Source organism: Pezoporus occidentalis, unplaced genomic scaffold (assembly GCF_034315485.1).
Source record: "Pezoporus occidentalis ecotype Australia unplaced genomic scaffold, CSIRO_AGI_Poc_V1 ctg75, whole genome shotgun sequence".
In the NCBI taxonomy this organism is placed as follows: domain Eukaryota; kingdom Metazoa; phylum Chordata; class Aves; order Psittaciformes; family Psittacidae; genus Pezoporus; species Pezoporus occidentalis.
The window spans coordinates 51070-76456 of record NW_026916104.1 but is presented as its reverse complement, the minus strand read 5'-3'; the positions used below and the strand labels follow the sequence as shown (position 1 = coordinate 76456).

The window sequence follows — 25387 nt, the reverse complement described above, 5'->3', positions numbered from 1 at the left end:
TTGCCATGCAAAGCTGAAACATCATTTACTACAGGTCAAGCTAAAGGCCAAACTCCTATTTTATTTCAAAACAAGCAGTGGGAAAAAGAAGGGACTGCCACCTCCATGAATTAATTTTGCTTTTAATGTAACGAGACTACTGTACAACAAGTGGAAAGCAAATTTACTTAATACAGTTAAAGTAAATTTAAAATGTTGAGATACACACACATGGGTTTACTTCCTGCAAAGAAATACATGAAGTTAAAATGCAGGAGGGTTTAAAAGTCCTAAGCCAAAAGGAACACAAGTCACTGGTGAAAACAGAACGATATTTCCTACTGACAGCAGTTGCACTGTAACAGCGATGACTTTTATTAAACAATTACTTGTAGGCATTTAAGCACAGCTGTTTCTTCCAACTCAAAGATACTACCCTAAGGTACAAATTAATTGAACGCTGTCCCTTAGGGCAAACATTCTATACGTAAGCCTGAAGTATTTGCTATTCCTTTTGCTGCAAGCATGTCGCCTCACAGTACATGCACCTATGCTTCAGAAACATACTAGAAAACTGTATTTTGGTAGAGTAAGTCATGGAACTTTCTGATTTAACTGTTACTCAAAATAAAACTACATGGGTTTGGTAGGAGAAACACCTGTTAATTCCATTTTTAATCGTGCTTCAGTCACCATGGTCAAGAGAAACCACGGATGGTTTGGTGACTTCATTTTAAGGAGCTGAAGAGCATCATGAAGCCAGTCTCGTCTTCTCTGAGGCTAAATCATTCCCATGTCCTTGCAAACTTTGCTAAACAGGGGAATAAATAAGCTACAGCCACAACATGGGGGGAGGGGGGTTGTGGAGTTTTTAGTATCATCTTAGGTAGAGAGAGAAGATACCCCAACAGCGGCTCACAGCCCCCATCTATCCCAGCTCCCCTTAGAGTGTATCTGCTTTGACTCAGAAGTTTGCCCTGTTACATAAAAGCTGCACTGGTTTTGCTCCATCGATGGACTACTCGGGGGAGGTGGGTTAAAGCTACACGGCAAAACACGAGTATTTAGTCAAAATTCAGTACGTTCTGATCGAAGTGCGTCTGGACGTGCCGCTCAAAGCCCTGCTGGTCATAGTCGGGTGGGAACTGCTCGCTGCACATGGGGCACACCTTCCAGTGGCTCTCCACGTGTTCCTCAAACTTGCTCTGATCGTAGTTGGGTGGAAACATCACATCACAGAGAGGGCACTTCTTGTGGAGGTAAAAGCTGCAGGAGGAGGCGGAGGGAAAGAAGGACACAGTTATTTAATCTGTTATTGCAAAACAAAACACAGAAGCAGCAAAGCATTTGACACAGTCTCCCACAGCATCCTCACGGCTAAATTGAGGAAGTGTGGACTGGATGATCAGGTAGTGAGGTGGACTGTGAACTGGCTGAAGGAGAGAAGCCAGAGAGTTGTAGCCTATGGGGCTGAGTCTAGTTGGAGGCCTGTAACTAGTGGAGTGCCTCAAGGGTTAGTACTGGGACCGGTATTATTTAATATATTCATCAACGATTTAGATGAGGGAATTGAGTGTACTATCAGCAAGCTTGCTGATGACACTAAGCTGGGAGGAGTGGCTGACACGCCAGAAGGCTGTGCTGCCATCCAGCGAGACCTGGACAGGCTGGAGAGTTGGGCAGGGAATAACTTGATGAAATATAACAAGGGAAAGTGCAGAGTCCTGCATCTGGGCAGGAACAACCCCAGGTTCCAGTATAGGTTGGGGAATGACCTGTTAGAGAGCAGTGTAGGGGAGAGGGACCTGGGGGTCCTAGTGGACGACAGGATGACCATGAGCCAACACTGTGCCCTTGTGGCTAAGAAGGCCAATGGCATCCTGGGGTGTATTAGAAGGGCGGTGGTTAGTAGGTCGAGAGAGGTCCTCCTTCCCCTCTACTCTGCCCTGGTGAGACCCCATCTGGAATATTGTGTCCAGTTCTGGGCCCCTCAGTTCAAGAAGGACAGGGAGCTGCTGGAGAGAGTCCAGCGCAGGGCAACTAAGATGATTAAGGGAGTGGAGCATCTCCCTTATGAGGAAAGGCTGAGGGAGCTGGGTCTCTATAGTTTAGAGAAGAGGAGACTGAGGGGTGACCTTATTCGTGTCTATAAATATATAAAGGGGGAGTGTCACGAGGATGGAGCCAGGCTCTACTCAGTGGCAAACAATGATAGGACAAGGGGTAATGGGTACAAACTGGAACACAAGAGGTTCCACTTAAACTTGAGAAGAAACTTCTTCTCAGTGAGGGTGACGGAACACTGGAACAGGCTGCCCAGGGAGGTTGTGGAGTCTCCTTCCCTGGAGACATTCAAAACCCGCCTGGACACATTCCTGTGTAACATTATCTAGGTGTTCCTGCTCCGGCAGGGGGATTGGACTAGATGATCTTTTGAGGTCCCTTCCAATCTCTAGCATACTGTGATACTGTGAAGCAGGACCTTGCTGCTGCCGCCATGAACAGCTTTACTAGAAACCTAACTCCACTCAGACTTTATAACCAAGCAAGGATCACACTGTTAATTTAAGTGTCTTTGCCGAAAATCCTCCGTGCAGTTCCAGTAGTTTTACACAGGAATTCCAGAATAACCTGGCATTTTAAAAGTGACACAATTTTGACCTAACTCCAGCTACTGCTGAATACAAATCTATTGAAAGTCTTAATGGCAGCGCAGATTCATGGGAAACCACTCTCCCTGCTCATAAATGCTTTCTCTTAGCAAACATAACACTTTATAAAAGCTCTAAACTTGGGTTCACAATTAGGTTGCAAAGAAACAGAAGTTATTCATTCATTCACTACAAAAGTTATCTAAATTCTGTCAAAATGAGGTGCAGCCTACCCAGCCGCACAGCATATTCTCTCTTAGCTGTAACCCAAACATGCACTGAAATTGCTTTTCATTTCCATCACCTCCACTGAGAAAGGATCTAGTTACAGAGGAACCCACCCACGCCGTTAAAATCAAAGATAACATTTACCTGGAATCAAAGCAGAAACCCGCTCCCCGTTCATGCAGGAGGAGACCTGGGGGATCAGGAGCAGAAGGTGCATTGTTGTCATCATCCTATGAAAAAAAAAAAAAGCAGTAGTATTTTAAATAACACGTACTAGAAACAGGTTTTTTTTAACTCCTCCTCATAGTTTTTCGTTATAAACACAGATGAAATCTACCTCTCATCATCTCTGCAGCAGTTTTACTCTGCTGTACAAACGGGGGATGCGGTTAATGTACATGAAAAGCTAAACCCAAGCTGCCTTTTGCCAGGTACCCAGAGCAGACACTGGTGCTGGCAGGGCCCAAACACTGCTGCTCCCAGGGCAGCTGTGGGAACACAGGTCACCTTGCTGCAGGGTACAGGCAGAGCAGGAAAACCTGTGCTGAACTGGATGCAGGGCACCATGCTACAAGCTCATCACATTGAGAACCCCACCTGCAGTCCTGCATCCAGCTCTGGGGGCCCCAACATAAGAGGGACATGGACCTGCTCAGGCAAGACCAGGACAGGCCACAAATACAATCAGAGGGCTGGAGCACCTCTCCTATGGAAACAGGCCGAGAGAGTTGGGCTTGTTCAGCCTGGAAAAGGAGGACTGGAGAAACCTGGAGAGGGACTTTTTACAAGAGCCTGTAGGGACAGGACAAGCGGGAATGGCTTTAACCTGCCACAGGGGAGACTGAGATCAGGCATTAGGAAAAAAATTCTTCCCTGTGAGGGTGGTGAGGCACTGGCACAGGGTGCCCACAGAAGCTGTGCCTGCCCCATCCCTGGCAGTGTTCAAAGCCAGGTCGGTTAAGGCCTTGAGGAACAATCTAGTGGAAGGTGTCCCTGCCCATGGCAGGGGGTTGGAACTTTAAGGTCCCTTCCAACCCAAACCATTCTGTGATTTATCAAGAGCTAAAACTCAAGCCCTACACAATCATGTCAGGCTTTAAAAATCTGTCAATGTGGATTTCAGCAAAGGGAAGAGATGCTGATATTCATTCACATGGTGGCCTCCTGCCAGTCAGTTCCCAGCGATCTTCCTACGCTGCTCCCACCAGCCAAACACATCATAGGCTTCACACTACCACTGGCCCATCAGCTCAATTGTGCTGTTTGTCTGCTTCCTCTAACACCACAGAACCTGCTGCTGCAGCTGCACTGAGCAGGGTGGCCCGACTGATGGACAAGCAGGTTTGCCTCTCAGGGCAGGAAGGCAGGTCAGGCTCTAGGGAACATGCTGCTCCTCACATCTTTCAGAAGGAGAAAGACAGCTGCCAGCAACAGGAAATTCTCAGGCAGGAGGGTGAAGAACACCTCCGGAAATGGGATTCTGAGAGCTGCCCTCTGACAAGCAACGGTCAGAGTACTTGGGGTTTGCAGGTTTGGGGGGTGGGGTTTTATTCTGTGATGACATCATTAGAAATGAAGATTTAAGTAACCACAGTGATGCACACAGACATTGTGAGGGGAAGAAATCAGCACAAGAGGAAAATAAACTGAAGGAGGAGTTACAAAATCAGAACTGTGTTTGTAAACCCATTCTGTATGCAGTATCAACCTACTCATTGCACAGCACCTTGGGTCTGGTTCTGCCAATGATAACACAGCACAAAACCTACTCAGGGTGGGAATACAGGTAAATCCAGCAAGATTTTTGGAACTCCAAGTCCTGGATCATTTTCCTTTTCATCTCAAAGACACCTCACATGCAGGAATTAAGAATTACTTAGCTGATCTTCAAAACTGAATGTGCATGGGACCATCTATTCCAGCAGACATGCTGCATGTTTTCTACACGTAACTAGTATGTGCACTCAAATATAGGTCATTTTTAGGCTAACATGCTTTGTCCTTATGAAGAGTTAATGGAAAAAGGGCAGGATGAAGAGATTCCCTCAATATTTCTGTTCTCCTGACAACAGCTGGTTAGTTTCAACCATTTAACATTTCCATTAAGCAGAGTGGGGCTTACAGTGACAGATGCTAGCAACAGACGTATTTCCTATCTAACTTGCTTGCTTTGCACCTGCAGTAAAAAAGGCATATGGGGTTTAAAGTATTATTTGTTCCTCTGGGCACAAAAGAGATGGGACGTATGTACAGAAGAAGAAAAACTATTCCAAGTGTTACAATGCTACAGCTTATATAGCACCAACACCACAACAAATGTGCTGAATACCAGACTAAGCACATCAGGACTTCTCTGCAAAAACAAACGTGTATCTTCCTCCAAACCAAAAAACAGTTCCACTACAAACAAGGGCCTACCTAACATTTAAATCCTTACAAAATACTTTCTTATACATCTTTACTGTTTGTCACTCAAAACACAGGGCAGTTTTATCACAGCACTTACTAATACCTGGTTACAAATTACAAGGTATATGAACTGTTTCTTCAGCAAAAGGGCTTTTCAGCCTCAAATTCCTTAAGTTATATATTCATTTTGTATATAAGGGCATTAACCCAAATTCTGTGGCTAGCATGATGCAGATGGGTCTCTTTTCCCATTCAAAATTATTAAGCCATTCAATAAACCCCAACTTTTGGAAAGGTTCTTTGCACAAACCTGAAAGGACCTGCTGACCTAAGCTGTAACAACCCCAGAACTCATCACCCCTGCGGTGAGCTGCCTTCCACACAAGTCTCAGAGTACCACGGATACTTCCGTTTCCCCACCAGAAAAGCAAACCTGTCTTTATGCAGGCATCACACAGAGATTAAAATGTTCTGAGCAGCAAGTGAAAGATGTTCACATTACACAACTGGAAGTGCTCTCACCAATGTCATCCTCCATCTGTATCAGCGGTGTCAGCAGAAACAGACTGCTTTAGCATCAGCCGCCCCACAGGCATGTTCCTGCTCTACTACCACAGTCCATGGGAAACCCATGATTTTAATTAGAATTCAGAGTCTTGTGGGTTCAGTCTTGTGGAGTCCAGTTAAAATCCTTGGATGCGTTTATGGATTTATGCAAAAGTCTGCCATTTAAAAAGCTTATTTAAAAAGAAGTCAGCCCTGCCTGTTCACTTTATACAACAGGTTAATAGGCTGGGGGGGTTAGTCTGTTCTGGGTAGGTGTTTCATATTACTTACTCTAGTTCATTTAGCTACTAGTCAGAATTTTGCCCCCCCTTTTGTTAAAACTCAAAAGAACACATTTGGGTTACTGCTAGTCACCTGGTAAGATAAAATGATTTACATCATTTGTCCTTTCCTTCAGCATCTGGCAAGTGTGATGCCCTACCAGGTACAATATAACATTCCTCCTCGTTCCTTTCAGAAGAACTGATTTGAACAAGAGTATGATGCTTTCCCCTACATGGGCACTATCCCGCACTGCTACCTTGTTGGCATGTGCTTCAACCAAAGGCAAGCACAAGTTACTGACATCAGAAAAGGCCTTTTTTAAAAACTTTGGTATGCCCTAGGGATACAGCTTTCTCATGACCCAGTTCAATTAACTTTTACAGTTAACTTTTACAAACCATACAGTGGGTTCTTTATGTAGTGGCTTCTGACATGTGCACCATGTGAAAATGACAACACTAAATTCATACTACCCTGTTAAGATAGGGAAAGTCTGTTTCTTCAGTGTACTTTTGCTCTTCACCAAGTATATAAAGAAAGATCACTTCTTTAGTTATGCTTAATCCAAACAGGAACAACAGAAATCTACATTAAGCATAGATCGAGGTGCTTATTGTGGAGATTACTCTATAATCAAAGAATGGTCAAACAGTAACAGTGAGAACCTTACCTTAGTCTGAAAGTATTTCACAGCCATTCTAATTACAAATTACAGTAAACAGTATACAAGCACCAATAACTAATTCTAATTCACTGCCCTGGGGCAACTTGAAACTTCTGGAAAACACACACCACCTCCCATTGTACTGGGCTCTGACAGCTACTTTTCAATCCATTTTTTGTCCATGTCAGATGGACAAAACTCCTGAAGTGCACAGTGTAACACAGAGAACTCTATGAAGGGAGGAGGGATCTTACTCATCCTGGTCCACAATCACTTAGGTGCCTGGTTTCTTCCAGCTAGTATAACCAATGATACAGTATTTATTCTAATGAGGTTGTAAAGCATATGCTTTTCAACCTGACACTTAAAAACCAGTCACTCTCCCGTGGTAAAACAAGCCACCCCCTAACGACTCAGAAGCCGGAATGAGAAGGCACTAGCTGAAGCTGCTTTACAGGAAGAGTCAGACAGCAACTGCTAGGACACCAGGCCTCAATGGCCTGGCCTATGCTGTATTTTAATAGGCATCAGCTTACTCTCAAGACCCCATGGTCAAGTCATCCAAGTTATTTGGACAGAAGCCCATGCTTCATATTCTGAGAGAGAGACAGCTTAACCTGCCCTTTGCACACACCCGGAGCCAGCTTTCTCGCACTACAGTCTGGTGATTAGAGACATAGCTGCACATACTTGGTCCAGGACCCCTACAGTGCCCTGCAGTGATGTAACACAGTAGGTACATGGCCTCAGCTCCTTCCAAAAAGTCTGCTATCAGGCACTCACCACCTGGCACTGTGGTTATGTAGCATGACAAGTGCCAGGCCTTCCAAGTTCCAAAGTTTGGATAATGAGGTTAACAAATTATAAAGGATGCCTTTAACATCGTGACTTACCTATTATCACTAGACTGTAACTCTGACTCTTTAACCACAATGAGTTCCACAGATTATATGTATCAAAGATAAATACCTGCATTCCACAATAAAGCATGAAAAAAAAAGGTTTGTCACTCAAAGAGGGAGAAGGGAAAGCCAGACACTGCCTGTCAGAAACAAGCACAACTCACCTAGTTTTACCAAAACTAACCAATTTTGTCTCAAGCACTGCTTTCATAATCGCAACTGCAAGCAGTTCCAAGATTGCCAAACAGAATTAGAAACAAAGCCATGTGATACTGTACAAAACCCACAGATTTAAACAATCGGCATCTGTGATTTCTACAGAGCATTTTAACATGCCACAACTAAGTGAACTGATACCCATCTTAAGATTTAAACAGTAAATGAACAGACACACTGCTGATGCATATTATGGGCAAAGTGGAAAGAGTAGCACATATGTTTTCTGTCTGTGATTCAGCTCTGCCGTGGGAGTGAAACCAATCCTCTCTGCAAGCAGTCTGGTCTCCGAAGAAGTACCCAGATACCAACTGCTCCTTTTATGTCTACCCTATATGGGAGATAGTAATTGGCTGCCAGGGTAAGATCAGGCTAATGAAGTGGAGTGAGGGTTTTTTGCTAGAAGGCCATTTTGGATTCCTGTCCTGGTTGTCAGTGCCCAGAAGTCATGCTTTTCATCCCCCACAAGCTTACTGTGACTAACAGCATTGTTTAAAGGTCTCAGGATAATTATTCTGGGCTTACTGCCAACTGTAATCAGGACCACTTTTCTCAAACTCTCACTTTCATATATGTAAGTTTTGTTTATGGATTTCTCCCATACATAACTGCTTCTAGAAATTATTTGCTCCAAATGATTACATTTTGGTCAATTATGGGAGCATGAGCAAATGGAAAGCTAGTGCTGAGTAGACGACAGCAGGAACTTGTGGCAAGGCCACTATTCTACACAAAATTGCCACTGTATGTGTGTGCTCATCTGGCATGATTAACACAGACCAGCTTATCCCTCTCAAAAATCACAGTTCAACTGGCCTAAGAGTTCAAAAAGCTAAAGCTACAAAGAATTCTGGAGTCTTAGAGTCACACAAAACTGATGTTTTTTCTCATCAACCAAATGCATGGCAGTTCCCATTCCCAAGAAACAAAATTTCATGAGAAACAAGGATTGGAACACAACAGCAACATTAAAAAACAATTCTGATGTGTTTGCATATGTATCCTTTCTCAGTCTACAACTCGGTAACTGAAGACAATTTCCCCTTGGTTATGTCTTTAAACACTGCACTAGAACTGGTTTATCTTTGGCATATTATTAAGTCTCTCTGGAAAGATTCCTGTAACTATCCATTTCCAAGTAAATCTGAACACTACGCATACTATTTTTTTTTTTGGTAGGAGCAAGCAACTGAATCTTATCTGAAAGCAAAAAAATAAAGACCTAAGTTATTTGATTTAAAAGCACCTTTTCTCAAGCTGAACTTTTTTTAAGCCTATTATAGTCCATCTCATTACAAAATTCCAAGCTGTGTCTGCAAATGAGCACAAGACTCGAGCACTGTTTCTCCTGGGTTTGCAAGAGGGCAAAGCACATAGATCAGAAAGAACACCCTGCTAATTAAACTGAAGCAGATGACTAAAGAAGAGCTTGTCATATGTAATATCTACGTCAAGAATGATCAGATTAAATATGCAAAATGTGAAGTAAAGGTGGGGAACAGCATTAATCTCGCATTCTAGATCTTGAACAGGCTGCAAAAGTTCTGACAGTTTCTCTAATTATTCACAGTAATGGACACTGGGGGCAAAAGGTAGGAGGGAGAAACACATTTTTCTCCATTATAGGTGCTGAGCACCAGGGCTAAAATCATGCCTCTCTGAACACTGATCAGCTTCTGCAAAGGTTAATAGCAATTAAAAGTGGCAAACTAGACTAAATGAGAAACGGGTCATGATACCACTGTACTTGCAAAGAGCACAATACTTTGCAGAAAGGTATTCCTTGTTTAATATTTTTGAAGGTGCAAGAGTACTTGGAAAAAGAAAGAGTAATAAGTCTGTTCCTGTTCAAATGAAGACATACAGTCCAGTGTACAACAGAAGACAATTTTTTATACCAGAACAAGCAAGTTAACTGTACTAAAAAGCTAACCAGTTTCTACTTAAAATATAAAGCCCTAAAAAGGGAATCAGTGAGAATCTGTCACCTTCAGCTAAATCAACTTTAGGTAACGGTCAATTAGTTCTTCCAAGTCCATGTCTAATAGTAAAAACCATTCAAAATGTAGATTAGTATATGCATATTAGCAAAAGAGAACAAAAGATTAATACATTAGAAGGAGATTCTGATAAAGAACTGATTTTCATTCAGCATTCAGCTGAAAATACTAGTATCAGAACCATTTTCATTTGTATTTGTTCTCTTACAATTTAGTTCCTATATACAAATTATAAAATGAGTAAGAGGTGGCTACATTTTGAGCCCTCATTCTACCACACAGGAGAGAAAAATCAGAATCAGTTGAGATTACTTGGATTCTTCAACTTTAGTATTTAAAAAGATAAAGCAGATGCTACTGTCCTAATACCAAACAAGCTGTCAGTTACCCAAGAGACTGGAGGAACAAGTATATTATTATCACTTGATGCAGAGTTTTCTCCTTCAAAGCAAGCAAAAATTCATCTAAAACATTCTTCAGGGAAAAGAAATAAAAAACCAACGTGGATTTACATAAGAACAGGCTTCTCAGACACTGAAAATCAATGTGCAACTCTTGATTACTCAGTAGTAAATATATCAAGGAAAAAAAATAATAAAAAGGTAACTTGCATTGCTATCCTCAGGATCTTCTAAACCATCAGGCCGACTAAGATTGCGTGAAGGCTGACTACACACTACATCATCTTCTAGCTCCCAAAAGGAAGTTCTAACAGGTGGTCTTTGGATCTCATCAGGATTGAAAGCACCATCTGCTCCATCTGAAGGAAAAAAAAAAAAAAACAAATAATTAAGGGCATCTTTTTTCAGTAGAGTTTGTGCTTTGAGATTACAGATGTGCTTCCTTACATTTAAAAATCAAGACTTACACATTTTCAGTTTAGATAAGATTAAATAATAGAAATCACCTCTTTCAAAAGGTGCTTCTTTAAAACTTTGTTTACCTTACTGATTCTCATCAGTAAAATAAAGGCATTTTATTGATTCTCATCAATCAATAAAGGCTCTGTATATCAGTACAAAGATTGCTGATACTTAACCTGCATTAAACAAGCCATTGCTTTTGAAACAGTAAGAGAGAAATTATATGGGAGGTGAGAAGTGCAGGGTAATTTACTTACCTCTTCTCTCCTGAATTGCATAGGGGTTTCCATATTGCAATACTGGTAGTCTACTTGGCACTGCAGGAACTGGTCCATTTTCCTCTGAATATGGGTTGCGAAAATGTAATGTCTGTTGTGAAATCTGTCCTTCCATCATCCTTCCAGCTTGATTTCCTGGTGTCCTATCAAGTTCCTAAATAATGCAAAGTTTAAGATGTAATTAACCTAGAGAGTCCTAGTAAAGTTTCTTCTTAGTGAGCATGAGAGAAAGGCTAGTTAGCAGGAGCACTCCGAAGAAAATACTGTTAACTCAGTGGAAATCTCCCTCAAAAAATAAAATAGCATGGCAGAAAGGCCACAAGTATGCACAATTGAAAATGTAACTCTTCCAAAAATTAGTATACTTAAAACTCTAGGTTCTTGCATATAACCCATAAAGATTATAATAACTATTATAAACTGCTAAAGGGTTTTTACAACTTACAAACCATTGTAAGTCTAAGCCAATATATATGCTAAAAGACAGTAATTAAAGTGACTTCAGTGTGATCACCGCACCAGCTGTAATTGATCCAAAGAAGTCTCTCATCCTCCTGTTGAATAACACAGGTTAAGGGAGGGAGATCATGTATGCCAAGAACAGCCAAAGGAATATACCATTTACCAGAACCAAGCAAAACATTCTGAGATGTTGAAATGAAAATAATAATTTAAAAATAGAGATTGTGAAGAGAGAGATGCTTTCCAATCATCTTGTTATTTCTGGTTAGCATTTTCTTTTGGGTTCTCTGGGTTCATGTTTAGTATTCGCTAATGTAATGTTAACAAAAACCTCAAACATGGAAGTGTGACTTTTCCTCAAGACTTTAAAGTGAAACTAAAAGCCAAGACTTCAACTACCCATTTAACTACATGGGAAGTAAAATGTCTCAATTATTCAAAGCAACAAAAATATGTTTTTCTTAGGAAACAGGTAAACTTCATCCCAAACTCTACAACACAAAAATGCAAAAATCAAGTAGCAACAGCTAATCTGAAAACAAAACACCACTCAAATGAAAAAAGACTGAAATTATACATTTCTTGCTCTATATGTACTATCAGGTTTCAGACATAAAAGGTTTAGACTCCAATAGTATCATCACAAAGGCATATTCAAACAGGAAAAAAAGCAGTATCTACAAATGGCAAGGCAGCTTACAGAAAGTTTTGGAGCACTGGCCATAAAGACAGTAATATTTCTTATAGAAAACCCTTCTAATAACACCCTCCAAGTAAAATATCCTCCTGCAGATACGATATAAAACTATGTTAGCGTTAATTTAGATTTACAGACTAAATCGTATATATGATTTAAATGATTAGTGTTAAATGGTTAGGATTACATCCTAAAGTTTTAGTGAGCATGTAAAATCTAAATAGTTCACCTTCACTCCATACAAAGCAGGAACAATTAACTATCAGTGAAATTAAGATTTTCCTTTCTAAATCCAATTTATTCTGCAATATGAAAACAGTTTGGACTGAGAGGCAGCAGCATTAATATTTTAATTTTAGCATCACATAAGATTAAAACAGAATGTAGATCAAAGTAACTGTAAAAAGGTAAAGCAGCCTTAGTCAGAAGCTGGATAGCAAGGATTAAGACTTATTTAAAAAAAAAGGCCATATAAGTATGTAAATAAAATAGAAACCAAGTCATTTTATAGGTTTGAAGAGACACAAATGAACATTTTTAGCATGCTCTGTTTGGTGACATTTATAAACAAACACTGATAATGGAATATAAATTGAAAAGCTGTTTACTGTACTGTGCTTAACCTTTTAAATCATGGTTCCAGTCTAGCAAGGCACTTTGATTCTTGTTTGTAATGTAAATATCTATAAATTTCGTAGACTAAGTTCTAAGCTTTTATAAGCTCCATACATTATTATTACATTTGTTCTTCTTATGTGGGGTGTTTAAAGTTACTCCCTCCAGCTAAACTAGGTTCATCAGAACTCTACTTTTATCTTGCTTTCTTTTGAGTTAGAAAAACATGGGTGATCTATTAAAAACTGCATCTTTCATTAGAAAAAAAAAATGAACAAATACCAGCTACTCGAGAATCTAGAATTTTACAGAACACTTAACTAGCTTAATCTGAAATTCATTTCATTTCAATTTAACAGTATGCAAATTCCTGTTGTTACCATGTCTCTGTTCATCCTGGATTTTTAAAGTAATCCCAACATTTTCACAATGTCATCCAATACTATCTGAATGTAATAAAGACATTTTATTATTTCACTTTTCAGTAAAACCTAGCTTTGATTAATTGCCATATAGTACCTTAGAGGTACTTCCAGCATTAGTATTACAGAACAAAGGATTTAACAGTAATGGCAATTAATCTGATGAGACAGTGAACTCTTCAAAAGTAGCAGTCCATTTTCTAGCACATATTTAAAAATCAGAGTACTGTTTGTGTACTGTTCTTTTCTAATAAAGATATTTTTCTGGCTGTAGTTTACCAAAGTCACTACTGTCACATGTCAAGCTGCTCTTACTATTACAAGCAGTCAGTAAGAGAACTGCAGATGTCAAAAGGATTTGGTTGTATGCACACATCATGAAAAACCTGGAGATTATACTGCTGAAATGTTTACATCTTTAGCTATAGGACAGCACTGGATAAAAGCAACAACAGTCCTAACCAGTGATGGAAAAAATAAACTGTCACACTAGGTATGAGTGTTCACATCTTATGCCAGGATTCCAAAGGGAATAACGTTTACTAATTGTACTGCCCGTCAGCCAGTAACTCCCGAAAGCATCAGGGAGAGAGTCTGTGTCAAACAAAATAAATTCCTGCAACTTTTGTTAAATGATGCTCCCTCAGAGGCCAGAAAGGCTGCAGTATGAGCTTGATGATAACCTTTTCTATTTGGCCAAGCAGCACATGGACTAAACCAGTATTAGCCTCTAGATGCAACAGGGCTGAACCTCTTTAACCACGAGATAAAGAGAAGCAATGCAGGAAGGAGGCTGGAAGTCCACCGAAAACTTGTTGAAAAACAGTGATGCTGCTGATATGAGAATGAAGTACAGGACAAAATCGTGTAGGAATTGCTACATGCTGTGAACTGTACAACTAGCTGCTCAGATTATTAATTTACGCAGAGTAATTCCTATCTGCAAACAAAAAAAATTATTTTAGATCCTGGATGGAACAGCATTCTAGACAGGAAAAAAGAAATCATTTTTGACACTGTAGCATTTCTGTTAAATCATAGGTAGAAAATATTCTAGAACACTATTACGGAACAATAAATGACAATATTTTCAAAGGCTGAGTCAGTTTTGCTGTATTATAGTCTACATTTTATTTTTAATGTATAAGTAGTACTAACAGAACTTGTAGTTTAAAATGCTAACTCACTTTGGCAAAATATCCCAATATGGAAATGTTTAAAGAGTAAACAAATTCTCACTTAAAAATAAGATGCAATTCCTCAAACTAAAGAGCCTCACAAGTGTTAATCTACAAAATTTAACAGGAATCCTGACAATACCTTCTCACTGGTAAAGAGTTCCAACTGTGATGCCAGTTCCTTTATTCGTCTCTCTTTTTCTGCCAGCTGAACCTATATGAAAAGAAGTTTAAGGTTCCTTATTAGTGAACAGAAACTATTTCCCTGCATGTTATATTACAAAAACCAAGTTCATCTTTCAGATGGAAATCATTTTGTCTACTACAGTTACATGCAACCTCTAGTACTACTAGATCAAAACCAACTATTCTCTTAAGTTTATCTACTGGATAAGAGCAGAATGTTAGCAGCCTTTTCTTGCCAGTTTTCAGCAAAAAGTTGTGGAACCAAAATCAACTGACTGGGAAGAAAACCCTACTTTTTCTCCACCACTTGCACCCTCCTGAATGACAGTAAGTTTTGAACTGCAGTCCAAATTATTTCAATTTTGGAACAAATTATTTATTATTCCAGCTGTTGAGAAGTTAAAAAAAAAACAAACTTAATTTACATTCAATTATGAATGGCAACCTATCACTACTGGTTAATAAAATTTAAAAAATTGGAAAGAGTAATGTATTTTATAAAATTGAAATTAGAGCTTTGAAAAGTGTCACAGAAAGGTCAGCCTACAAAGGGCTGATGTAAGCTGTAGAGTAATTCAGCATTTTATAAAGAAAAAGTCCTGTCATTTCTAGTGGAAGGGGATTCCGACTACAACTGATGTGGTAGCAGTTCAATTTAATCCTTGTTCATCACAGTGGGCAAAAATTTACAACAGTATTCTACTCTGTCATCTACACTACCACCATCAGACTATGAAAAAGCATAAAAGCTGGTCTTAGGGAAATTTGCTGCTCTTAACGTTGTTGTTGACGTAAAAAAAAAAAAACACTTCAATACATTAAAAAAAACACTTCAATATATGTATTACTATCACATAAACTCAAAGATTAAGGCACCTTGTAAGCTAAAGCTGCCCATTATGCTTTACTTTCTGGTGTTTGTGTTGCATCACTCCAAGACTACAGTTGAAACTCTCCAGATTAAGTAATTCTCTCATGATGATTTCAAAAACAGTATATTGTATCTCTCTAGTTAGTTCAGATAAAATGTATTAGACATCACCACACTGGTAATGCAGCATGCAACATAAAGATTTTAGACAAATACACCAATCAGTAGTCCTGTTAGTACTCTAGTAAGCAACGGGAAATTGGAACTTTCTAGCCCTTTTCTTCCTGTAATACAGCATTATTTAGAGGTTTGTCTAAATCCACAATATTAAAAGACTGACAGCCATTTGGTAGTATACTTAGGAGGTCTGCCTTACTTTAAAAGAAACATTACAAGACTCTGTTCTTTCTACAAGTGCAAAACAGAATTTCTATTTACAGCAAAAATACATTTAGTGTTTTTTCCCCATTAAACCTCTTCATTACTTGAGCCACTAGAAATCAAGTATGTTAAGAACATGATACCATTCATAAAAAAAAAAAGTAACTTACTTTATACTGATCTTCCATTGCTGCCAGCTGTAATTTTATACCCTCATTGATTTTCACTTGTTCTTTCCACTTCAGCTCCAGTTTAGCCAGCTCATCAGCGTAAACACTGCATTTCATCTTCTCCTCCTAGTTTATACCATGATATGAAATATTTACAATTTTGAGACTTTTCCCCTCCCACCCCAACAATGACACTAATTCCATGCTTTTACAAGACCATTTATGAATGACTTCCCCAAGTAATCAAGCCTTACTCATGACTTTGAAAATGACAGGACCAAGTGAAGACTGCATAAATGATGTTCAATACATTCTTTTCCGTGCCTGAGTGTTCAAGAAGCTGGTATTGTCTTTAGCTTCACTGTTTCACGTTTCTTTCTATCCTAACACTACACTGCAATCGTGATTATCCTTTTAGGGGTCTCACTTCAATACAAAACCTTTCCCCATGCAACTTTTGCAACTTAAGTATCTTTCATCCAGAAGGTCAAAGGCAAAGCTTTCCCCAAGTATAATTACAGAAGAAATAGCCAGCAGAAGTTAAAACAGGCTCTCCATAGATAGGGTAATGAGCAGAATTACAGACAGTTGTTACATCCTGGAGAGCACATTAAAATAGAATAATCTCATTGTGATAAGTAAGAGAAACAAGATGAACAGAGACAACACCCAGAAAGCATTTCTTAATTCTACAACCAGCATCACTGTTGCAGTACTCCACCATACATACATGCATACATCCAAACTGGTTAAATGAAAATCAAGTCAGGACAGGTATTAATATTTGAAGGGCATTATTTCTGTGGCTACAGCACTACTGGTGCCAAATTTGGCCCAGAGAACCACATAAATGCCTTTATGTATGACTGAGCCAAAGCTAGTAGGCAGCACTCACTCACACATCAAAGCCCCAGACAGTCAGATCTGGAGGAGTTATACCTGAACATTACTATACTTGCTCCAGACATCAGGTGGCTTATAGCAATGTGCTGTGTTTGATTTATAAAAGCAATTACACTTCAAATACAATGAAAAGAAGTATTCAAAACCTTAGACATAGGAATATTTTTGTTCACTTGTTTTCCTGAAGAGTCCTTATCTGGATTTTCTAACACAACATGTAAGCAAGAGCTGACTCAATCAGAATGTGTTTCTTTACAGAATCATAAAATAGTTAGGGTTGGAAAGGACCTTAAGATCATCTAGTTCCAACCCCCCTGCCATGGGCAGGGACACCTCACACTAAACCATGCTACCCAAGGCTCTGTCCAACCTGGCCTTGAACACCACTAATGCATCACAGAAGCAAGGCAACTCAGCTGTGTAGGCTTTGTGGTTTTAAGACTTAGCACCTATAGCTACTTTCTGTTCAGCTTTCCGAAGCAGTCATTCACTTACTGCCAACATTTGCTTGCATTTCTTATACTTCTCTGTTTTCTCAGCAATTTCTTTATTCATTTCACGTACTTGCTCCTTTACGATGAATTCCGAAACTATGTCAGATGAAATAGGGCTAACTGTGAACATTGAAGAAAAAACAAAGACATTGATTTTTTTTGCTCCATAAATAAAGTCTGTATAAGAGAGATGACAGGCCAAACTTGACAGTGCATCAAGAACAGTGCTCCATGTTATCCAAGCAAATAGTTAATCAGAGGCAATCAGTATGATGTGGCTAGTAATACGCAAGACCAGCAGTGATATCAGCACGTCTATGTTCAGTTCTCTCATACACTGAAAATGGAACGTAAATATACGTATACATACTACAAAGACCAACATTAAAAACAGACACCTCTCCCTTTAGCTCCCAAGAAAGTAAACACCAGAATACATATGATATAATGCTAAGTATTTTATTCTTCCATAAAAACATAGAGTGCCTCAGCAATCTACTTCATAGAATGGATAGAGTTGGAAGGGACCTTAAAGCTCATCCAGTTCCAACCCCCTGCCATGGGCAGGGACACCTTCAACTAGGTTGCTCAAAGGCCTATTCAGCCTGGCCTTGAACACGGCCAGGGATGGGGCAGCCACAACTCTGGACAACTTGTGCCAGTGCCTCACCATGCCCATGGTGAAGAATTTCTTCCTTAGAAGAATTATTAAATATATTATTATATATTTATGTTTTAGAAGATTAGCTTTCCCAGAACTTCATAGTTCATAAAAACCACAGCCTAGTTAAACATTTTCCAAGAAACCACTACTGCCTTTAAGTCATGAGAATACTCTATAGACTTGACCTTGCCATCACATAAACAGAACTTTTCAGTAAATTTGAGTTTACAGTAGAATGGTACAGTGGAGAATCTTTATACATGACTGCAAAATCTGGTAAGTTTTTGGGGGTGTTTTTTGGGTTGGGTTTTTGTTTGGATTTTTTTACATGAATTATTAGCTTGACAAAACCATCTCTGTGTTAACTATCAAGTAGAAATTCAGTCCTACAGGTATTAACAAATATCAACTGTTTTGAAAATATAAATGGAGTAATTTATGAATGTTGCCACTTAAAGACAGAATTTTTAGATGAATTTTCATATTTCTAATCATTGCTTTAATTAAAAAAGAACAAGCCCACCTACTTCTTACAATAAACACTATTAGGTACTACTCCACATAGACAACACTTTCAGGCTGAGACAAACAGACAAGATTTAAGCTGTTGATACCTGGAGATGCAGAAAACCTTTTGTCTGTAACGACGGCAGTAGCTGTCTCAATGTTAGACGCATTTGTCAGTTTCTGTTGATGCCCTGCAATTTTCTTTGTGAAAAGAAATTTTGGTTTGGTATTTAATTAAGTGAAAGCCAAAGCACAAAGTAACATGTATCTTGCACTATAATCTCCTCCAAAATTGGACTAGATGGAATTGCTCAGTAAAACAGGAGGCAATAATAAATATGCAAACACATTTAATTCTATTAAAACTGAAACTGCCTCAGCCTATAAAGTAAGATTATAAAAATCAAAGGTTTTTTTTTTTTTTCTAGAAACAGTCATTTCTAAGCAAATTATTAGAAAAATCTCATTTTCTAGAGAAACAGTTACACTTAAATCCATCAACTTAAACCTAGTATTACGTTAGAAAATGGAGTCTGTATTAATAATGAGTGCTGGACTTCTGGTGTCCAAGTAGTGAAACCTGGTACTTGCTATCAGATGTACAAGACAGCCAAAGATGTGGAAGATTTTTTAGGAAAAGCTACACGTGTTCTAATATCACACCTCATTCACCATTGACCTTCTGGATGAGAAGACAACTCTTCAATCTGTAGTAGATCAAAGCTAGGTAACTACCCCATTTGTTTTGTGGAAAGCAGAAATAATTATTGTTTCTCTTAAGAATTCATATTTGTGTATCTTGACACTGCTCTTACGATTTTTCCCCATTTAAGCTGCTCTTCAACTCAGTCGCTAATTTTCACAGAATTCTGAAGAACTCTCCCTCAAATCTGCTTGAATATTCACTGAGAAGTTCCATTACCAGGTGGCGTAAGACTCACACAATCATTACAAAAGCCTCATTTATGGAACAAACCTTAGACGAGTGGTAAGAATACAAAATACATATGGAATACAATTATACACTGCATTGTGGAACCTCTCCCAGCTGCACTTTGAAATCCCCCTCCAGGCTCTCCACTTTCCCCACTTCTGGATTTGCGTTTGTTTTGTGGGTTTTGGGGAGTTTTGTTGTGGGTATTTTCATTTGGGGTTTTCTGGTGTTTTTTGGGGAGGTTTTTGTGGTAATGATGTTACTGAACAGTAGTAATTACGGGTTTTTTTCCTGCTTCAGTTTCAAAATTCTTCTTTGAACAACGTTATGCTTATAGGTTCAGTTAGCTTTCTACATACACCAGTTACTATAAATCCTATGCTGGGTTTCAACAACTACCTAAAAAGAATCATAGAAATAACATAGCACTATAGAAGAAAAGGGTAAACTGAAGAGCCATTGCTTACCACATGCTTTAATTTTTTAAAAAGCACTGGGTTTTGCAGACGGAAATTAATTAGTTGCTGAAAAGTTAAAAAAAGCAAGAGCAGTTTCTCCCATTCTACTTACTGCCTGTTCTGTAAATTTGTTTACTTGTTTTTGAAGTTTTTGACATTCCTTGAATTTTTCCTTGTAATGATCAGCTGCCATTTGCAGACGAAGCTTCAGATCTTCAACTTCTCTGCGCAGCTCCTGCTCCACTGTGTTTGAAGTTTCCTTAAATAAAAAAAAGTTCTCCTTTTTTGTTTGAATACCACTATTTCCCAAAGAGCCTTTTTTTCAATTAAAAAAAGCATAATACTCTACGTATGTGCAGAAGAAGTTCCTATTTTCTTTGTGGGAAGGAAAGGAATAGAGTAGTACCAGCAGAGAGAAAAGCAGCTGTGCTGAACTTCATTCCAGTCAAGATACACTGAGGGAGTAAATAGGCACTGGTACAATACCAGACAGGTGAAGAGGATTCTTATTCTGTGGACTGACTAATGTATATCAGAAGTCTGAACACCTTCCAGAAGGTGTTCTAGCTATGTTATAGACAGCTATAGCAAACATGGATAGACCACAACTATATTCTATCACACTCACTATATTTCTACTAGAAAAGATTCAGTTGAGCTGTAACACTGATACATGAGCGATGCAAACTATGTTTACCAACTGGTAACATGAATCATTCAGATGATCTGCTACGTTTTTTCAGGATGCAATTCAAAAACATTGTATATTACTGAAATTCTTAAAAAAAAACCACCATGTAATTCTTGGATATTTTAATAGTTCTTTTGAGGGTTGTATTATTCACTTTGTATTTACTGCACTATTTTAATTACTGTTCAGCACAATGTATTTTTAAAAACTGCTACATCATTACAGTAATCCTAGTAGCAAAATAATCCAATGCAATTGCAGTCACAGAGATCCAGTGCAAAGCTCACTTAAGTCAGAATGATGGAACTTGCATTAGCTCACTAGATTTTTATCCAAGAGAAAGAAATTCAAGATAGTTGCCACGACATTAATATTTTTATACTCACAAATACTAAAGCAAATTAACTTTGACTATAAATAATGCAAGGACTCAAATCAAGACAGAATCCGTCAATGAGGAAAGAGCAGCATAAAAAAAATTCCACCCATCAATTTACGTATCTGAATGTATTTTTAATGCTATTGTGGCTCACATAAAAAAATTCAGACAGGGACAGGATTCAAAATAATATATACAGAAATACTGTATTATTCTGTGAAAATACTGGGGGGGGGGGGGGGGGGTGGAAAGGAGTTGCTGTAAGTAGTAGCCGAAACCTCCTTTATTAACAACCTTCCAAATCAGCTAACATGCGCTTGACTTAAGGTAGTATCTTGAGTGTCAAAAGAGAATTTGATAATAATTTGTACTAATCATCCATAAAAATTTTATTCCCCAACTTCAGCAAAGCTAGCTTCAACAGATTTTGTAAACACAGATAAACTTCAGTACTAAATACTGACAATTTACCTGATCATTTTTCAAAGCTGTGATTTTTTTAAGTTCAGCTAAAGCATCAGCAAGCTGCTTTTTGCATTTTTCATTTTCCAGGCGTGCACTGTGAAGATCTGCCATCGTCTTATCTCGCACGTTTACTGCATCGCTCAGCTCTTTTGACATTAGGACAGCTTCTTGTTTGCTAGCCTGAATTTGATCTTCGGCTTTCCGAAGCTGTTCTTTTAAAATACTTGCATCCTCCTAGGAAAGAGAAGATAGGGAATAGAATACATCATTTTTTAATTCAAACCTTAAAGGTTGGCATAGGAATTGGAAACATTTAAAAGAAAAATGAGATTTTCCTGGTGGCTTTAGCAAAACAACTAAATCAAGAGGTTAGCACCCAAGCTCTACTTTCTCCATTTGCCTTCTTCGATAACAATAGGGTGAAAGCATATTTCACTATGACATAAAAGCACATTTAAATATTATTTTATCTACACTGGACTTTTGCTGTACTTTCAGCTTTAGTTTTAAACAAACATGCAAAAAAGTCTGTCTTCCAGAATATCTTTGTTGGTATCACCACAGAAGTCTTAACAAGAACAAATGGCCATCCAGCTTCAAAACCCAAGTTCATCCCACAGTAAGCTACTCCAGGTAACAGAGTAAAAGGTCTTACAATGCCTATAACTGGTTGATGTAAAACACAGTAAAGCAGCTTTGGGATGTTTTCCTCATAGCTCCATTTCCCAAGATCTTGCATAACAAGCTTTTTCAGGAGGAACTGAGAATAAAAAATAATGAAGAGCAAGCTGCAGCATGTGGTGCTGAGACTGTCAGCACTGCTGCAATTCCACAGGACAGGCCAAGGGCCAACTGACCAACCTCCACTACTGGCTTCTCATTCCTCTGAAAAGCCCAGGATCAATAATAATGATAGAAATTATAAAAAATTATTAATAATTTAAAAAATGCATAATGTATTAATAATAATATACAATTTATAATATATATCATACAAGATAATACATATAAGACACAATATATATTACAGTATATATTATTATATAATATGTAATATTATTATATATTATGTAATATTATATATGTAATATATATGTATATATATGTAAGATATAATAGAGATCATATATTATTATAATATATTCAAAGCTACTTTAAGTTGCTTGCAGCCTCTAGGCTTCCTGAAGGTATAATCTTCTCATTTTCTTCAGTCTAGACACAAGTTCAGGCATTTCTAGTTCATTATTTGGTAATTTCTGAATAATCATTTAGCATAACAAGTCCAGAGGAATACTAATACTCATTTTGTAAGCAAAGAGGGATGGGCTCCCAAATGCCATGTAGTCCTGTCCCTTAGCTATTTTTACAGCACTTCTCCAATGTGCATCCTTCTCACAGGCTGCAGTTCTTCACAAACTGCTCCGATGTGGGTCCCTTCCACAGGGTGCAGTCCTTCAGGAACAAACTGCTTCAGCATGGGTCCCCCGTGGGGCTGCAAGTTCTGCAAGGAGCCTGCTCCAGCATGGGCTCCTCTCTCCACAGGGCCACAGGTCCTGCCAGGAACCTGCTCCAGCGCAGGCTTCCCACAGGGTCACAGACTCCTTCAGGTATCCAGCATGGTTTCCTCCATAGACTGGAATGGGACAATCTCCCTCACCATAGTCTGCACAGAAATCTCTGCTCCAGTGCCTGAAGCACCTCCTTCTCTCCTTCACTGACCTTGGATTCTGTCACATATTCTCACTCCTCTTCAGCTGCAGCTGCTCTTGCCCACTTTTTTGGTTTGTCTTTTGGAGGTTGTGCTGCTTCTTTTTATTTTCCTCCCCTTTCTTAAATACATTATCCCAGAGGCACTACCACAATCACTTATGGGCTCAGTCTTGGCCAATAGGGGTTCCATCTCAGAGCTGTTGGAATTGGCTCTACTGGACATAGGGGAAGCTTCTAGCAGCCTCTCACAAAGACACCCCTATAGTCCTCCAGCTACCAAAACCTTACCACACAAACCCAATACACCTATTCATAGTACCATGCTAAAACTAGTCTGAAGTAAACTCACCTGGACCATGAACAGCACAGGTACCAGTTCTTCAGCAGTTTCACTCTCCTACTATACCACACTGCTAACCACAATGCTACCACACCACACAGCAAAAGTCACCGCTTCCTTAGAGGTCCTATGGGCACTACGGGTTCTCATAAATTTAGTCCATTTATATGCTACCTTGCTCTTCCTCATGTTTTGTGTCATTGTATCTTGACAGCATGTTCACCTAACAAGTCCTTCAGCCCATCTCCTCTTTTCTCCTCCATCACTCTCTGCAGTCTCAACATAGCACCATGATTAACTTTTCTCCTCAACCTCCTTCCTCTCTCATGAAGTTAAAAAAGCAACTTAGAGTGTAGTATACTGATGCACTTTTACTGAATTTACAAACTACTTCTTCTACACATAGTTCATCTCACAGTTCATCATGTGAGAGACAAGCTCAGAATGTGCAGAAATAAAACAGAATTCACTCCTTTGCTCATTTTCTGCATCTACTGGGAATACTATTAATCCTCTTGCCTTTCATTCTGTACCACTCATGGCATCTTCAACTTCTTTCTCTTGTGAAACACATACAACCTTAGATACATTTATTTTAAACGCTTACCTTGTTGGATGAGGAGAGCAAAAAAGCTTTCTTCATGTTTTCTCTTTCAGCTATGACTAGCTGTAATTTGTCAACCTCCTCTTTATAATACGATATCATGCTTTCTTTGTTTGCATCCAAATTCTTAAACGTCTGGATTTCTTTTACTAGTTTGGTGTTTTCTATTTCTGTATTCTTCAAGTGTATCTGTAATGATGCTAAAAAATGTCAAACTCTTCTTCCATGTTATGAAATCTACTGGTCACCTGCCCATTTAAGTGTCCACTAAATTCTAACTCATCTCCAAGACAGATTACAACAGCTAAATATAGAAGTAAATACTTGCTATCACTGCCCTCCAGAACAAAGTTTCTGCCTGGAATTCCTTCAGCAAGATCACCTACAACAGCTCCACTCTATACCTAGAAATTAAGGCCCTGATTTCTGTCCACAACAAATTAAACTATTCCAAATTCACTCCTCTCTTCATAGGTGTTGTACAACTAAGGACAAACAAAAAAGAAATGACCTCAAGAAAATTAAAGAGAAATTAAACTTCTGGTAGTATGTACTTGCAATCATCTAAGCAAACAGGTCTGCATCAGCAACATTGATTTCCAAAGCCAAAAAATTGCTTTAACAACTCTAGAACTGTTGATGACATTATAAAATGTCATAAAGTTTATCAGATTATGCCTAATAAAGGATAACTGTTGCACTCAGGTGTTCTCTATCCAAAGACTAGAAGATTTTTGTTGCTCATTTAAAAAAGGGATTCCATCCTTGTGAAAGGTGTTTTGAAGTTTAATGACTTCTGGTACATATGTGCCACGTACTGACATTTTCCTATGAACAGAAATAACCCTTTAAATACACTTGATTTGCTTCATACAAGCTAAGTGTTTCATTATTTTAGCATATAAATTTTTTTTGCCTTTTGGGGAAGGAGGCACTATATTTTATTTTAGTATGGTGTCTCAATACCAGCAAAAGAAAGCAGACAGGCTACTAAAAATAGAATCATAGAATCATAGAATCGTTAGGGTTGGAAAGGACCTTAAGATCATCTAGTTCCAACCCCCCTGCCGTGGGCAGGGACACCTAACACCTAACGCTAAATCATATCACCCAAGGCCTCGTCCAACCTGGCCTTGAACACTGACACGGATGGAGCATTCACAACCTCCCTGGGCAACCCATTCCAGTGCCTCACCACCCTAACAGGAAAGAATTTCCTTCTTATATCCAACCTA

General features: G+C 38.8%; 1 protein-coding gene across 4 annotated transcripts in view; it reads right to left on the bottom strand.

Moving 5' to 3' along the window:
• Positions 1–106: 106 nt before the first annotated feature.
• Positions 107–25387, bottom strand: part of TAX1BP1 (Tax1 binding protein 1) — a 60378-nt gene continuing 35097 nt past the window's right edge. For 2 of the 4 annotated variants that reach the window (XM_062602096.1, XM_062602097.1), the window contains exons 8-18: positions 24156–24341; positions 21505–21732; positions 20076–20222; positions 18679–18772; positions 17402–17520; positions 16004–16129; positions 14538–14609; positions 11001–11175; positions 10492–10640; positions 3003–3088; positions 107–1245 (exon numbers count right to left, since the gene is read on the bottom strand). In XM_062602096.1, the coding sequence (XP_062458080.1) occupies positions 1044–1245; positions 3003–3088; positions 10492–10640; positions 11001–11175; positions 14538–14609; positions 16004–16129; positions 17402–17520; positions 18679–18772; positions 20076–20222; positions 21505–21732; positions 24156–24341 (1584 nt within the window). In that variant the 3' untranslated portion in view covers positions 107–1043. The remainder of the gene's footprint in view (positions 1246–3002; positions 3089–10491; positions 10641–11000; positions 11176–14537; positions 14610–16003; positions 16130–17401; positions 17521–18678; positions 18773–20075; positions 20223–21504; positions 21733–24155; positions 24342–25387) is intronic. The other 2 variants (XM_062602098.1, XM_062602099.1) reach the window with 2 other exon arrangements.